Raw genomic sequence first — 17,340 nt, 5'->3', positions numbered from 1 at the left:
CGGCCCAGGGCCTGCAGAGGCACTGCCAAGCCTAAGGAGAAGCTTCAGGATGTAGAGGGAAAACGGCTTCTGGCATTTGCTTGAGGCCCAGGGGGCAGGGCGACGGTCCGCACAGACCACAGCCTGGGGAGTCCCGGGCCGCCTGCGGAAGGCGGAGCCGGGCTAGCCCTGCGCGGAGAGAAAAGAAATAGGAATACCCAGCGGGCGCCGTAGGCCGCCGCGCGAGGCCAAATTCTTTCTCCCAGCGAAAGAAGGCGCCCAGAGCAGAAATACAAAAGGGGCGGAAGACCCGTTTGTAAACCAAAGCCGCACCGCTTAAAACTGGCCCTTCCCTTCTCTTTGGAAACTCTACACTGGAGCCTAGAGACCTACGAGTTCCGTCCTACCCGAAAGGTGGGACGCTCAGAACAGGCCAGCACTTTGTTCCGAGAACCCGCCGCGGAAGCGGGGCTGAAGGAGAGAGGAACGACTCGAGTTGAAATGTTTGCACTCTGTCCCTTGATTATTACGTGGAAAGACTAGAAGAGTTCTCGTTGCCTGTGCGTAATTCATTCTGCAACTCTCTGTCCCCGTTTCTTTTCCGTAAAGAGGGCCGGTCTCAACTGACAAAGTTTCAGATGTGGCTGTAACCCCAGTCCTGCTCTCAGGCGTAAAGATCGCAAGATAGAATAGGTCTGAGTTTACCATTCAGATATCCATTTCTCTGAGCCAACAGTCTCCTCCGCCACCTCCGAGTCTCCCGCCCCCATCCCGGAGAAAAAGAAAATCACTGTTTGATTTATATCTTAGCTTCTCCGGGTCAGAGGGTCCCGAAGCTTGCAGCGGGTATCCAGAGCTGGGCGCTAAGGTCAGATCTAGATTTTCCCCCAGAAGCTAGTACAAAGTGAAAGAAAGAGGGAAAGTGCACCATAACCGGAAACTAGATTTGACTTTGGGAGTGAAAGACGCATTTAATCTAGAGATTTTCCCCGCCATTGCGGTTTAGCCCCACATCACCACTACCCACCCAACAGGTTTGCAAACCCGGCCTCAAGCCTAGGGAACTTGAGACCCGTGCATCTAGGAGAGGACAGTCTAGTGCAAGAAGTCACAGGGTTACAAACCGGACTTGCTCTCACGCAGCGCTGGAGCCGGCAGCGGCTTGCGCGCGTGTTGACTACGGCGCACAGTCGGTCTGCGGTGCCTTCCACCCGCCAGCACCGGGCTGTTCTCTTAATGAATTACTAATGAGTTAAAATTGGGCAGCAGGCTTAATTAAAGCGTAGAGGCAATGTGTTTACCACATTGTAATTGAACTCATTAGGGCTATGGCTTTTTGTTTTTTAAGCAGCCGCCTTCCTTCTCTGCGTCGAATAATCTATGGGAAGCGTTTATTAGAGAAGGAGGGGGTAGCGGAGAAACAGTCCATCAGTTCTTTCAATGAAAAAGACAGGATGAGAATGGTGGGGGGTGGGGTGAGGGAGGAACTTCCAATACGTGGACCCAGGGCTGGACCGAGGCTTCCCAAAGTTCCAAGGGAAGAGGGACCGGCGTTTGGAAAGTTGCCTAGGGAGAGACCAGGCGGGAGCCAGAAAGATGACCTCTGTGACACCCCAGTACTCCCAAATGTGGCCCATATCCCCACCATCCCCCCGGACTTCGACTGGACTCGCCCCTCCAAGCGTCTGATACTCATAACGAGATGGATTCGGCTAACTTTTAAAAGCAGCATATGAGTTGGTTCCAGAGCTTTTCTCCCTGGTGGTGCTGAGATGGACTAATTCTCCTTTCGCCAGTTTCCTGGCACCCCTCCCCACCGCGCCCCATCCCCTGCTGAAGACGCATAAAGGGTGCCCGCGACCAGCGCTCCCTGTGGACTCCGGGCCTGACCTCACCTCAGGTGGTCTTTTCCCCAGAGGACTGGGGGAGGGTGCCGGCTTTTAGCCTAGGCCCTCGGGCAGCGAGAGAGACGCGCACCTGCGCGCCCTGCGATAACCCTTCTCCTGGCAGGGAGCCCAAGCTTGCCTGCCCGGGCTGCACGCCCCCAGAGCAAATTGTTCCCTCTTGCTTCTGGCCCCGCTCCAGTTATCAGGCCTCCAACTCTGGCCTGCCTTCCCTTAGTTTGTACCACTGGGCGTGGAAGGGTGACGGGTGGGAAGCCGAGGTTGGCGCAGCGCTCCTCTCCTTGCCCTGCCCTGCCTGACCAACAGGCGGCGTCAGAGACCTAGGTCTGGGCTGGGGAGTGGGGTGGGGGGTGCGGACCTGAGCAAGCTAAGCGGAGAAGCTGGGCTCGAGAAGAGCGACCCTCACCCCAAACTTACGAACTTGGCCGGGAAGGGAGTAGGAAGAGCTAGGTGTCTGCGGAAGACCGCAGAGAACGGGAGAGATCGGACGGGACAGAGTCGCGGCGGAAAACCCGACCGCGAGCGGGAGTGCAGAGGACCGCGGGCGGCGGAGAGCGGCAGAGCCGCCGCGGAGCGCGAGGCAGGAGCGGCGGACCGCGCGCGGACGGCTGAAGACCGCGAGGGCGGCGCAGACAGGTAAGTGGCCCCGTCCTCCGCGCTCGGCCTCCCCTCCTTTGGAGAAAACTGGGTTGAAGGGGACTCCAGGAACTTCTGATCGCCGCCACAGCCCTACAGCTGACCCCCTACCTCCTCTCCTTCCTCACTCCCCACCCCCCCTCGCTTTAAACGCACACCCATTCCCAATCCCCACCCCGCACCGTTTGTGGATTTTGTCAAACTCTTCCACCCTATCCTACCTCCTCTCTCCGCCTGACCCGGAAGGTTGAGGTAAATTGTCTCTAATTTGTTGCTAAAAGATTAATTGCAGAGGGTGGGTCGATTTGATTAAGGCAATTAATCTTTGGTTACAACGTTCTAGTGCCACTTGCGGGGGTGGGGCGGGGACTGGAGAGAGAGATAGAGAAGATTTTTTTTTTTTTCAAGACGCTGTGGAAAGAGACTTCCCTGCCTGGGACTGCGGCCGCATCTTCCCTCCCACACCCCCGCAGCCCGCAGCCCCAGAGCCTACGTGTGGCTTCAGCACCTCTAAGCTGGGACAGCGACTCCCTCGAGCGCGCCTGGTAACTTCCGGTCCCGGGAGTTCACACCTGGCCAGCAGAGCAGGCGCTGACCCGGAGTTTACACTTCGCAGGCAGAGGCCTGAGCTGACCCAGACGAGGAGTACACCCTCCCGCGTCCCCAGTGCCCAGCCATTGGGCTTCTCTTTCCCCACTTCAAAGCAGGATCCAACCAAACTGAAAATCCCCAAGACTCAAGCCCACCCGGAGGCGGGAAAGGCAGAAACCCCCAAATGCTCCTAGTAAAGTTCCCAAAGCTGGAGTTTTCTCTTTTCGTGAATAATTAACGCTGGTCATAAATAACTGATGGAGGTAGTGGAGAAAGGAAGGAGGAGGAGGCACCGAAGAGCCAGGGCGGCCAAAGAGAAATCGAAGAGTTTGTTAAAGGACCATTAAGTAAGCCTTGCTGGGAACGGCATTTCTCTGTAGATGGCAGAGCGGTTCCACCCAGGCACCCAGTCATGGGGTAGAAGCAGGGAAGCAAGGCACCCAGGGGAATGGAGGTTGTGCTGACCAAGCCTGGAGCACCCATCCAAGACCCAGTCTCAGCACTTTACCCATTCCCTCCCCTCTGGCCCAGACCTATCTTCCCAGAGCCCTCTGAACCTCTAGTCACCCTCCAGCCATCTGTCATTCCCAAAGTGCTGACGTTCTAGGCTAAATAGTAGACGCAGGGGTGAACCTAGGCTTTGAGCTCCGTCAGTTCTGCCCAGGCCTTTGGTAAGTTCTGCCCAATCCCAGCTTGCAGGCACCTTCCGAAAGCCACCTCCTCACTCCATCCCAAACTGTACCATTTCATTCATTTTAAAACCTGTCTGAAATTTCGGGACTTCAGCCTCTTGCTGGTTCATTCTCATCTTTCCACATTAGAACCTTGAATAACATGGTAGTACACACACACACACACACACCACTGCTAAATGCTCTTATCCTGCCCCTCCGTCATCTCCAATTCCTGACTTTCTTTGAGGGTCTTAAGCATGCTGACCTCTGGCACCTTGTATTCACCCCAGTTCTGAACTGAGACTTTTAGGCAGGGGTCTCAGAATCTGGAAGAAAGCCCAAGAGGAAACCCTTGCTCCTAGGTTGGAGGCCAATGCCAGTCTTTTGACCCCTTTAGGAAACAGTGACCTCTCACCAGATGGCCAGGCTCAGATGGCCAGCATATGCTTTCAGAGTGAAATTTCTGAGGACCCTTAAGCCAAGGATCTAGCACAATCCTCAGGCCTTCAGTGAATCCATTCTGCAAACAAAGTCTTGTCTTTTCCTAGTACAACTTGTCACAGAACCTGGGAAGAAAATATTATAGACTGTAGCAACCACCACTGGCTGAGAGGTTGGGTTCTGACTTAGGGTCAGGCAGGAGCCTTTTTTTGTAGCCTTTCCATTGGTTAACAGCTTCCACCACTCCTACTTCCCTAAGGACCAGATTTGGATATACCAAAGGCCAGCCTGGCTTTTCTGGGTGGGAGCAGAGAAGAGCTTCCAAAGTAGGTTGGTGGCCTCAAGGAGTCTAGATTTTTAATGAAAATTCTTACTTGTCATCGTGTTATAAGAAAGAAAACACTAAAACCAGTTTTTCTCATCTACTTCATCCCCATCCCAACATTCCAAACCCTGAGCTCTTACCTTTTAAAGAACTGGGAAGTTCTGAATGGGGAAGGGAAAGGGAGAAAGAATAGGACAGTTTAGGGAATTGTCTTTCTGCCTCAATAGGGACACAACAACCCAATAGGGTTGTGAAACTAGACAGAGGGGTGGGAGGAAATCAGATCTGGAGGAGAGGAGGCCAGCCCTGGAGCCGAGGGTTGTTTACTTCTCATATAAAATATAACTCCCCCAAGCAGGAAGTTACTGCAAACAAGTATCAATAATGAATGAATCTCCTGTAATAAAATACTTACATAATTAGCACAAGTCAAGTGGTTGCATTATGTTAACCTTTTGCAACTCCGAGCTGGAAAAATTTGCTCCAGAATTCCTCCAAATGCTGTTTTCATTCTCACGAGAGGGTGAGAGCCCAAGTGCTTGCCCAACCTTCCTTTCTGTTATAAGATGGTTTTCCATTTCTGAATCAGAACGTAAGTACTGCTGAAATATAACAGAAAACTCTCTTTGGTGAATTCAGAACAGTCATTAACATTCAGTTTTAAGTGAATGTTAACAGTAAATAAAGAAATCTCTTGATTGTAATAGTAGTAACAAAGCAATAATTACCCAGTAGGTGGTCATCAGTAATGATAAATGTATCATTATTACTGTGTGAGTCTGGGAACTCGGTTTTGGAAACTACTTCAGACTTTTTAGTAGCATGGCTGGTTACAAAGCATTTCTTAGCCTGCAAAAGCCATATAATTTTATACACAATTTAGGTGAAAATAAATTTAAATCTGTATATTACATTTTTAATTTCAAGTTAGTAATTAAAGTTGGTTCATTATATCTCCTCTGAAACCCTCAGTGCTCATCTCCGTGGTTTGTTTGTACAATTTGTTTCTAAGACACCCAAGGTTACACAGTTCTAAAAGATGGAAAATTTAATTATTTGCCAACATTAAGAGTTTGTCGATGATACCATAATGCATCTTGCAAAAGTTTGGAACTGGTTATTGTCTTTGATCTGGTTAGCTCTGCTTTCACTTTGAACCCCTAACCTCAAGAGGGAAAGCCTTTTTGCTTAAAAAGTACTTTTAAGTACACAAAAATAGAAAATTCCTCTCAATATTCTCTCTGAATATTCAGTGCTTGCTATTCTTTTCAGGGGAAAAAAAAATCAATGACTCAGATTTCTACCCTCCTCTACCCTGGGATTTATTTTGCTAATATCTAATTTCACCTTTTGCTACCACTGAGCTAACGACTGCAGGCAGGAGGAAAGCTGAAGTCATGATGCTTATTGGGCAGCCTGAGAGCACATGATAGTTTAATAATGTATTAGCTAATGGGATCAAGCTTGATGGCAAAGGAAAAAATTTTCAAATAGGGAGGAGTGAGAGGGAAAAGAACAGGAAATAGGGGGGGAAGGAATGTCTTCATTTCCCCAGGAAATAAAATCCAAGGTTCCTTTCACCAGTGTCAGCTGGGGAGATGTTAAATGTATATCTATGTCATTTTCTCTCTTGTGACATGTCAACAGACAGTCTACAGCCCCTCCCCCTACTCCTATTCCTCTGCCTCCCCTCTTCAAGATATAAAAGATCCTGCTCCACACCCGTTCTGCATCCTCAGCCTCAGTTACTTCTTAAATTGCTTCCCTGAAACAAAAGAGTCAGTTTTTTTGTTTTTTAAAGCCTCAAACCACATTTCTTGTTCTTGGTGGTAGCTGAAGTCGTCATACAGTTAGACTCTTTTTGCATAAATCCACTAAAATACTCGCCTTAGTTTTCTCTCCCACAGTCTTTATTTCTTGTTCCACTTTCTCCTTTTCCTTTTCGCCTTTCTCCTCTCCCTTCTTTAGGAATGGCAATCAAAAAAGGCAAGCATCTTGCCTTGTTATTCATTATTATAGCAGCATCTTTGAGACGCATCTTTGCCAATGAAAACTCCATGTAGATGCCTATCCTTTTGTTGTAGCGGCCTAGGTTATTCAGGAGCAGAGACAAAAGCCTGAAGTGATGTGATCTAAATGAGCTCTGGGGTTTTCCAGCTGGGACCACCTCCATTTCAAAGGACTCCCTCCTTCCCAACATGGGGAGGAGGGAAGTGGAGGGGGCGGGTACACATGTGTATGCATGCAGAGAAAAAGAGGAAGGAGAAGAGAAGGAAGGGTGAGAGCCTAGTGGGCTATTCCTTATGCCAGTGTCCCTCTTTGATGCACATTCCTAGGTATGTTCAGGGAGCATGCATCCGTACCCTTACGTGTGTCCTTGGGTATTTTGTGTTCCTTTGCCTTTTATCTTGGTCCACTAATCTTTGCTAACTAACCACCCAGTGTACCAAGTTCATGTTCCATTCTGGATTTTACTACTTCATGTAAACTATGTGCGCATGTGTGTACTTTGCTGTATTTACAAGCTTGTGAGGACTTATGAAGCAATGTGAATTCTTTTTTATAAAGGAGAAAGTCCAGTATACAATGTTTCCATTAGTCCTTGGCCTCTGTGAACTGGTAGTGTAAGAGCTCTCTCTGCCACTCACCCAAGGGCAAGTTTTCTTGGGAAAATGTTTTAAGGGAAATTAAACATTGGTTCCTTCTCCTACAGTTTTTATTTCTTATAAAGGTTTGCTTGAAGGATAAGAAAGAATCTCACTGATTCCCATAGTCACTGCTGCATGAGGAACTGAAGGGGTCACTGGGGCTGGGATACAGTGCAAAATGTATTCATTTTCTCTTCCTTTCCTCAATTCTGATTTAGATTTTTAGGTCTGTGCTCTCATTGTACTTCCCTTTGGATACTCTGGCCCCAGGAAAAGGGTTCCTGTTTATGGATAGTATTTTAGAGAAGGCTCCGAGGATTTTCTCATATCTCCTATGACTTCCATAATGGATGAGTTTTGGTTTGCTCCTGGTCCTTTGTTTCCTTCATGTAATTCCAGCCAGAGCAATGGAGGAAAAACCAGGGAGTCTAAGCTCAGCTTTCTAGGTTGCAGAAAGCTCTTTTGGGTAGAAAGGGGGAACTAAGGACTATCAGCAATTATTATCATTACAGCAATTACCACTGCTAATTTTTATTATCAACTTATTTTAAATGGGTTGAACAAACAGAAGCTAAGGTTCTGGCCACCCGTATACAAAATAAACACTAGACCAATTAGGGGGCAGGATAAAATTTTAATGAAAAGAACTAAGGTTCCTCCAGGGAACCTGGTTCCCTCTCTGCTCACCATGAAACTAAAATGCCTTTGAAATCTTTTATTCTGGAGCTATTAAAGACTCCAAACATACCTTGGAACTGTTCAGGTATAACCCTTGTCTCCATTCTCCAAGGAAAGTGCTTTTAAAGCTAGCACATATTAAGTGACTACTGTGTGCTAAGCATTTTACATATATTATCTTATTTAATCCTCACAACACCCCTGTGGGTTACATATCAATCTCTTCATTTTGCAGATGAAGCAACTGGGGGTTTAGGGAGGTTAGGTATCAAAGCAAAATTCCACAACTATTAAGTGATTGAGGAGAAATTTGTACCCAGTTTCAGTCTAACTGAATTGCTTGTACTTTTTGATATACAAGAATTCTTCCATCCCTGCTAGTTCTGCTAGTCTTCCAGTTTCGTTCCGGGCCATGTAGGTCTCCTTTTGCAGACTTGGAACTAACAGGAAACCATTTCTTGCCTTACCTGATGCAGAAGCATCAATGCCAAGGACACCTCTTGCAGGGACACGGAAGCAGTAATATTTCTGCCTAAGAGCTGAGAATGGGATAAGAGGGAATGAGTGAGAGAGAGGCTGTTTCTTTGATCTGTACTGTCATGGGCTCTCCAGTACCGAGGCTGGGAGTAGAAAGAGAGGGAATATCTGTTGTTTCTGACTTTAATGAATTTATATGAAGGCCTTTATCTTCCTTTTGGGTCAATGCAAAACACAGGCGTGGGGGTGGGGAGTGACCGGAGATGGAGTCCTTTGAGATGGAGCAGGTGTGGCAGAAGTGGGGGGTGTGTTTCTGTGTCGCCTCTTGCCTACCTCTTAAGTCTGCAAGGCCATTCTGGAGCCCAGAGCCCAATCTAAGGGCTCCAGTGATTATAGGCTGGGAGGCTTCTTCCGGGAGGGCGTAGGATCTGCTACGCCTCGGAGCGCGGCACCGCGTCAGCACCGCGGACAGCTCCTCTGCTTTGGCCTTCGACTCAGACCCCAGAGATCACACGCCGCCTCTGGGAAATAGTCAGCTTGCAAGGTGGAGGAAGCCCCGGTCAGGTGTGGGTTCGCTTCAACCGACTGTTAAATTCTGAAACTGGAAACCTTCATCCACGCAGCCGCGCCCGCTGCGTGCGCCTACATCGAGGCGTCGCTTCTCCAGTTCAGAGGCAGCCAGCTCGGTTTGTGGTTTTCCTTTGGGTCCGGTGTCTGGGCTCCTTTACCTGTCCCTGGCCTGGGTAAACCGCAGCCGCCCAGAACGGAGATGAGAGTGGAAATGCTCTCCTCCGTGCGGTGATAGATCATGCAAGCGGGTGACACCAGTTTAACCAATAAAACAATTTGAATCAATTAGCCGGCTGAGGAGAGTCCCGACGTGTAAAATGCATGTCAGCTCGAATAGGAAAGCATTGATTAACTCGGCCCCTACCCGCTGCCTCCCACCACCGCCTGCTCCTCCCTGAGCTTGCCAAGCTCTCAGGGGCCAGGACAGGGACTGACAAGGATCAGGCTCCCCTGGTCTGGAAGAAGAAAATGGAAAGGCAGTGCAGAACCATCAGGAGGCCTGTTCAAGCTTAGGAGACAGCAAAGAATTAGAGAGATAGTGAGTGGCAGAAAGTTGCTCACCAACTCAAAACGTATAATCAGGCTGTAATTCCAAAGTCCAGCTCCAGACTCGTGGTGAGGATTTGCTGGAGCAGAGTCTAGCTTTGAATAACAGTTCTCCACCTTAATCTTTCAAATATATGATTGGTCTGACAGCTCAAACAGACGGCCTAGACTCCCTGGGGTAATAAAATGCCATGCTATTTTTAGAATTATTGGTTCAAAAGTACTTTACATCACACATTTCTCTTTCCAATGAAACTTCTTTGCATTAAAAAAAAATCTCAGGCTTGTTGGCCAGTAAGTCACCAAGGTAAAGTATAAAAGTTTATGTTGAAAGATGATGTAAGGGGGTGGCTACAGGTACCACTCAGGTGTGGATTCAGTCCTCAGAGTGCCAAGGATGGGAGGAAAGGCAAAGATTCATCCCATTTCTCTTTTCAAAAAAATTTTCTTTTTAATAGGGATCTGTAGAGGAGAAGGAGCCTTTGGCGGGTACAGATGGGAACAGCAAAACCAAAAGGGAAGATCCCGTGATTCTTCCTGCTTGGCAGCGACCACACATCTCCCTGTAATACATTAATGAGGGGACAGGCTTTTCATTGCTTCCCATTTTTGGTCTTAAAATTTGTCCCATTTCCAGGCTTTCTTTCCATGCAGTTCAGGCTTTCTTTCTAGTAGCCCGGGTTCTAGGAAGTGTGAGGAAGCCGAGCCCTCCTTTTGTGTGAACTCCTGACCTCAGTCCTCAGACCTGACTTCGGACCTCAGGGGCTTCCCTGATAGCTAAATCAGTAAAGAATCTGCCTGCAGTGCAGGAGATCGGGGTTTAGGTTCTGATCCCTGGGTCGGGAAGATCCCCTGGAGAGGGAAAGGGCAACCCACTCCAGTATTCTTGCCTGGAAAATCCTATGAACAGAGGAGCCTGGCAGCCTGCAGTCCATGAAGTCACAAGAGTCAGACACAGCTTAGTGACTAAACTGTCATCTGACCTCAGAGAAGAGGCAGAATCAGGCCGAGGAAACCAGAAGAGCAGGTGGGTGGGCAGCCTTCAGCTTTCCACAGGAATGGATTTGTGAATGAAAATGATGCTCTTTTGGCAAATGAGCTGGGCAGGTGCCCTGTGAATTTTCCTTCTTTTAGGATAGAAGGCTCAGAGGGTACTTAGGGAGCATTTGGTTGATTCCAGCCCCTTAAGACAGAGCCCAATTTGTGCCCATAATGCCTTCAGAAACTAGAAGTTGGGTGAAATATTACTTCACTGCCGTTTGAAACATGCTCGAACAAACGTTACAATTTTTGTGGCTCTGAAACTGTTTTCTGCATATTCATTTAAAATAGCCACAATTCCTGTATCCCTCACTTTTTGTTCAATTGACTCTTTGGTATTACTTACCTTTTGAAGTGCTTTCATACATTCATACTCGAATTTAGTGATGGTATGTTGATGCTATTAGGTAGTCCCGCCGGGCTTCTGGGTTAGTGGAGGTTGTTTTTTCAACCATTTCCACAGTGTGACTACCCAGCTCTAAGCCTGTGTGTTTCACCAGGCGGCAATCGAAAATTTGGCTCTGATAGTAAGGGAAAAACTTACAAGATCTCCCAATCACACTCCTGTACGTATTCTTCTTAGAATGTCCTCTAAATAGGCAATTTTATCCCTTTCTGATAAAGGAGAGGTGGTCATTTTGACTCCTAACAGCTGATCCATTAGGGGGTAATACACTGACACTTCACTATATCCTATGTGTGCTTTTCTTTGTGGAAGTTATGGGAAATGGTCCTTTCCTATCATCATTATTGTTGTTGTTTCCTTTTCTTAAAAGGGCTTGCTTCTACATAATTCCCTGAGAATTTACTTCCCTGGGAGCATCCACAACTTGTGTAAGTGCAGGTCAAGGTTGGGGCCCTTCCTGCTTTCTTGTCTCAGCTTTTCCTTGTGCTGAGGTAGCCTGCATGGCTTTTACAAAATGGGTTAGAGAACTAATCTGAATGAAGTTGATTGATGAGTGCACACATGCTCTCATTGGGGTCCTCACTCAGTCGCACTTTCCAAAATAGAGAATGCCGCTCTGCATCCTGTCCTAAAAAAAGGGCAAATGCATATTCCAAAGTGAAGACATTCTCCATGCTTCCTTCCAAGTTTTTAGATTGGGCACGCTATTCAGAAACTCCCTTCCTCCCCCGCTTTTCTCATTGCACAGTGTTTCAATGGAGCGCTGAAACTATTCTATTCCCGGGCTAAGTGCGGTTCCTCTATCTTCCGAGACACAGTGAGGCTACAGATTTGCGCTGCGTACCCGAGGGAGCATTCGCAAAGGAGGGTGGCTCAGAAAAATGAGGGGAGGAGACGATAATGCGCAGGGATACAGTCAATTTAGAGGCGTCCTTCTAGAATCCCGGGCCTCCAGGATCCAGGTCCCCGGGATGCACGCAGACTACAGGGCTCTCTACGGCTGAATCAGATCTGCGGCTCCAGCACCGCGGCTGCGCTTGCTCCGGGTTGGAGAGGCTGTTGTCGATTGCTGGTGGGTTTAGGTGTTAGCTTTCGTGCCTGCTGAGAAAGGATCTGCTCGCTCTGCCTTTCGCTCTCCCTCCTCCCTCCCTGTAACATGCCAGCCCTTTAATGTGGAGTGTCAGGGAGACGGTGACGTCACCTTGCCCGCTGGGTGGCGTCCCCTCGGTCCGACACGAGTTCAGAGACAGAGAAAGGCGCTGTCAGACTGCGCTCCACCTGGGGCTCGCCTGCCGCGGTTTCAGCGCGCCCACACTTTCTGCGGTCGAGGGGACACCGCGCCGCAATTCGGGCGGTCCTTCTCAGCCGGCCGGGGTACCAGCGCCGTTAGCGCCGACGAGCGCCAGCATCTGCACGCGGAGCCCTCCGAAGTCCCGCCCGCTGGATTCGAGGACCCGCTTGGATGCTTCGCCTCCGAGCGACCTCGGAAGATGGGCCCGCAGCCACGCGAGTAAAGACAGCTAGGGGTTACCAGGTACTGCCGGAACCAGCCGGCCCCCACTCGGCGCACAGCTCGCGGTCCATGATTTGGGATCCCCAGCGTTGGGATTTTCCCGGTGAGGTTGAGGGGCAGCGGAAGGCTTCGGTGGTGATTGGTTTGGGAGCCAGGGGAGTTTAGCTGGGGGTCGTTGGCTCGTAAGTCGGATAAGGAAGTTCGACAGCTTCCTCGGATCAACTAACTTTTAATTGTCTCTTCTTCCCTCACTCACTTTAAAAACAAAAAACAAAAAAAAACTCCCTACCTAAAGCTCTTGTTTGTGTCTCTGCTCTGACAGGAGTTTCTGGGAGCGCTTGGGGTGAAATTGGATCACACCCAGTCGGACACACGTCTGCCCGATCTAGCGCTGCGGAGGCGGCGGGTTTCTAAGGCAGAGCAGCTCCGCGATAGGGCCAGGCTTGCTGAGCACACCGCTCCGGAGCAAGAGTTGCCATTATCCCAGGGTCTAATAAGATGAGAATCTTGTCTGGGGGCGGGGATGAGCACTGAAGGACCATTTGGCAAAGCTAGGGCTGGTTATTTCAGGCCCAGGTATCACGGTGCCATTTAACGCCCTGTCCCCTGGAAAATACTGATCCATCCGAAGTGACAAGCCCAGCTTTCCTCTCGTTGATCGCGTTTGTTCAACCTTCCTGGAGGCCACGGAATGTAATGAGAACTGAGGATCCAGGGGTCAGAAGGGCGAAGGTTGTCAGGATAGACGTCACAGGAACCCAGAGAGGACAAGGATATGACCATCTGGGTAAAGCGGTATGCTAGTGTATTCAGTGAAATCTCTATAGTAACGAACTCCAGTGGACTTGGGGGAGGGTGGCGATGCCACTGCCACCAGTGATTTTCCAGGGCAAACCATACTCTTAGCAGTTGCCCTGGACAAGTAGCTGTGCAAAGGTCACCGTCGGTTTCTCAGGGAATGAGCCACTTTGCTTGTTTTGACTTAGGGTCGTCACAAATGTTTCTTTCGCTTGCTTTTGGTGTATTTTCAATTTACTGGCTGTTTTCCCCCATTAAGTACCCCACTGACCAGAGATGACAGGAATTTTACTGCAGGCCCAACCCAGGGCTTCGGCTTTCAGCCCTCCCACAGATTATCAAGGCCAAGGTTTATCCCTACCGTGGGGCACGTTTTCCCGGTATAAGGTGAAGAGATATCTACACAAATCAGAAAAAGAAATGCCACAGAAAGTGGTTCACCTTACACCTAAATTTGCCTTTTCAAGCCCACCAGTAAGGATCCCCAAGACTGTTCAGTTTCTTTGCACTGATTCTGGGCTTAACACTCTAGCCTGGACTTATTTGCTCATTGTCATGGAAATGACAGGAAAACAGTATCAATATTTTCAACTCTACAACTTCATCTCTTTAATTGACCTATTAGAGCCAGAACCACTCAATTTTGCAAGTAGCTTTTAGAAAACTTGAAACACCTATTTTGGTGTAACCTTGCATATAGCTCTGTAGATTTTCCCCCAAAATTTCTAACTGAAGTATCAAAATATCTAATGGCAAAGATCAGGGAGAAGGGCTTTCGTTTGCTTTAATGAGCTGTGTCTCAACCAGCAGTGAATTTCCCCCAAGGAAACCACAGATACCACAAACATTGCTTTTTTAAAAGGCTTGGGTTTATTGTTTTAACCAAAATCAATCTATTTTCAAGCAAATGTGAATGGTCTCTCTTTTACAATTTGGGTTTCAATGGTCAAGCCTCAGTTTTCCATAACTTCTGTAACCTGTCCTAGTTACAGTTGTCATCATTACTTCCTAATTTCTAACAGGCATGCCATTTTATTCTAATGGCTTCCATAAATCCGGGATAAGGTCTTGAGTTTCTTAGGAAGTGAATTTACTTCTTAGTAAGAATTTATGTGGGATATTTAGAACTGAAGTACTTCAAAATCCCCGCGTTTCCAAAGGATCACCTGAAGAAATTTAAGACAGAGGACTTCCCTGTGTCCGAAACTTGGTCCCTTTGCCCAGTGATAATTATATCTTAACCGAAGGACGTTACTATGATAATTCTTCAGTTAACCGCACAACCCACCCCTCTCTTTGGTAAACTGAAGAGCTCTAGCCAACGCTTTCTCCTTTCCCTTCCAGTCTCCAAGGCTGACCCGGAGGGCTCGGCCCGGGCTTCCCCGGCGGAGGAGATGGCTTCCAGCCCGCTGCCGGGGCCCAACGACATCCTGCTGGCATCGCCGTCGAGCGCCTTCCAGCCCGACGCGCTGAGCCAGCCGCGACCGGGCCACGCCAACCTGAAACCCAACCAGGTGGGCCAGGTGATCCTCTACGGCATTCCCATCGTGTCGCTGGTGATCGACGGGCAGGAGCGCCTATGCCTGGCGCAGATCTCCAACACTCTCCTCAAGAACTTCAGCTACAACGAGATCCACAACCGCCGCGTGGCACTGGGCATCACGTGCGTACAGTGCACGCCGGTGCAGCTGGAGATCCTGCGGCGCGCCGGGGCCATGCCCATCTCCTCGCGCCGCTGCGGCATGATCACCAAGCGCGAGGCTGAGCGCTTGTGCAAGTCGTTCCTAGGAGAAAACAGGCCGCCCAAGCTGCCCGACAACTTCGCCTTCGACGTTTCGCACGAGTGCGCCTGGGGCTGCCGCGGCAGTTTCATCCCCGCGCGCTACAACAGCTCGCGCGCCAAGTGCATCAAATGCAGCTACTGCAACATGTACTTCTCGCCCAACAAGTTCATCTTCCACTCCCACCGCACCCCCGACGCCAAGTACACGCAGCCGGACGCAGCCAACTTCAACTCGTGGCGCCGTCATCTCAAGCTCACGGACAAGAGCCCCCAGGACGAGCTCGTCTTCGCCTGGGAGGACGTCAAGGCCATGTTCAACGGCGGGAGCCGAAAGCGCGCGCTGCCCCAGCCCGGCACGCACCCCGCCTGCCACCCTCTCAGCTCGGTCAAGGCGGCCGCGGTGGCGGCGGCCGCGGCGGTGGCCGGGGGCGGGGGGCTCCTGGGCCCGCACCTCCTGGGGGCTCCCCCCCCGCCGCCGCCGCCGCCGCCTCTGGCCGAGCTGGCCGGCGCGCCGCACGCGCCGCATCACAAGCGGCCGCGCTTCGAGGACGACGACGACTCGCTGCAGGAGGCGGCCGTCGTGGCCGCCGCCAGCCTCTCGGCCGCCGCCGCCGCCAGCCTCTCGGTGGCCGCGGCCTCGGGTGGCGCCGGGGCGGCCGGGGGCGGCCCTGGGGGCGGCTGCGTGACCGGCGCGGGCGCGGCGGCCGGCGCCAAAGGGCCGCGCAGCTACCCGGTCATCCCGGTGCCCAGCAAGGGCTCGTTCGGGGGCGTGCTGCAGAAGTTCCCGGGCTGCGGGGGCCTCTTCCCACATCCTTACACCTTCCCAGCCGCCGCCGCCGCCTTCGGCTTGTGCCACAAAAAGGAGGACGCGGGCGCCGCGGCCGAGGCCCTCGGGGGTGCAGGCGGCGCGGGCGCGGCGCCCAAGGCCGGCCTGTCGGGCCTCTTCTGGCCGGCTGGCCGCAAGGACGCCTTCTACCCGCCCTTCTGCATGTTCTGGCCTCCGCGGACCCCAGGCGGGCTTCCGGTGCCCACGTACCTACAGCCCCCGCCGCAGCCGCCCTCGGCGCTCGGCTGCGCGCTGGGGGAAAGCCCGGCCCTGCTGCGTCAGGCCTTCCTGGACCTGGCCGAGCCCGGCGGCGCGGGCGCAGGCGCGGGCGCCGAAGCGGCGGCCCCGCCGGGTCAGCCCCCTCCGGTCGTGGCCAACGGCCCGGGCTCCGGCCAGCCACCTCCTGCGGGCGGCGCGGGGGCCCGCGACCCACTCTTCGAGTCGCCCCCGGGCGGCGGCGGCGGGGACTGCAGTGCGGGCTCCACGCCCCCGGCCGACCCCGGCTCGGTGGCCGGGGGCGCCGGAGCGGGCCCCGCGGGCGCCCGGGGCCCCGCGGCACCCCACCCTCACCTCCTGGAGGGGCGCAAAGCCGGCGGAGGCAGCTACCACCACTCGAGCGCCTTCCGGCCGGTGGGCGGCAAGGACGACGCGGAGAGCCTGGCCAAGCTGCACGGGGCGTCCGCGGGCGCGCCGCACTCGGCCCCAGCGCACCACCACCACCACCACCACCACCACCACCCGCACCAGCACCACCACCACCACCCGCAGCCGCCGTCGCCGCCGCTGCTGCTGCTGCCGCCGCCGCCCGACGAGCCGGGCTCCGAGCGCCACCACGCGGCCCCGCCGCCGCCGCCCCCGCCGCCCCCGCCGCTGGCCCCGCAGCCGCACCCCCGAGGCCTTCTGTCCCCCGGTGGCACCAGCTGCAGCTACCCCAGCGAGGACAGCTCCGAGGACGAGGACGACGAGGAAGAGGAGCAGGAGGTGGACGTGGAGGGCCACAAGCCCCCCGAGGGCGAGGAGGAGGAGGAGGAGGAAGGTCGAGAGCCGGAGGACGACGACGAGGAAGACGAGGAGACGGGGGTCCTGCTAGGGGACCCCTTGGTCGGCGGCGGCCGATTCCTCCAGGGCAGAGGGCTGTCGGAGAAGGGGAGCAGCCGGGACCGCCCGCCGGCCGCCGCGGGGGCTTTCCCGCTGGCGCTGAACTCCTCGCGGCTGCTGCAGGAGGACGGGAAACTGGGTGACCTCGGCGGCCCGGACCTGCCCCCGCCGCTGGCCTCGCAGAAACCCAGCGGCGGCCTTGGCAGCAGCCCCGGCAGCCCGGTCCACCATCCATCACTGGAGGAGCAGCCCTCCTACAAAGATGTAAATATCCCCTTTAGGCTCCTTCTAGCTAATTATTATTATTTAAATGCACCTTTAGGCTGAATCGGTTACATATGCGCAGGAAAGATGAATCACCAGATTTCCCCACGGAAATGAAATATTCAGTGTGTTTGGAAGGGCT

At 52.3% G+C, this 17,340-nt stretch overlaps 1 protein-coding gene across 2 annotated transcripts in view; it reads left to right on the top strand.

Annotated features, from left to right (window-relative positions):
* Positions 1-532: 532 nt before the first annotated feature.
* Positions 533-17,340, top strand: part of SKOR2 (SKI family transcriptional corepressor 2) — a 54,298-nt gene continuing 37,490 nt past the window's right edge. Inside the window, exons 1-2 of one of the 2 annotated variants that reach the window (XM_043889235.1) lie at positions 533-2,519; positions 14,572-17,198. In XM_043889235.1, the coding sequence (XP_043745170.1) occupies positions 14,622-17,198 (2,577 nt within the window). In that variant the 5' untranslated portion in view covers positions 533-2,519; positions 14,572-14,621. Of the gene's footprint in view, positions 2,520-14,249; positions 17,199-17,340 lie in introns of those variants that run through there. The other variant, XM_043889234.1, reaches the window with a different exon arrangement.

The sequence above is a fragment of the Cervus elaphus genome, chromosome 27, assembly GCF_910594005.1.
Source record: "Cervus elaphus chromosome 27, mCerEla1.1, whole genome shotgun sequence".
In the NCBI taxonomy this organism is placed as follows: Eukaryota; Metazoa; Chordata; class Mammalia; order Artiodactyla; family Cervidae; genus Cervus; species Cervus elaphus.
The sequence above is the reverse complement of the archived record's forward strand: the minus strand, read 5'-3'. Positions and strand labels throughout refer to the sequence as shown.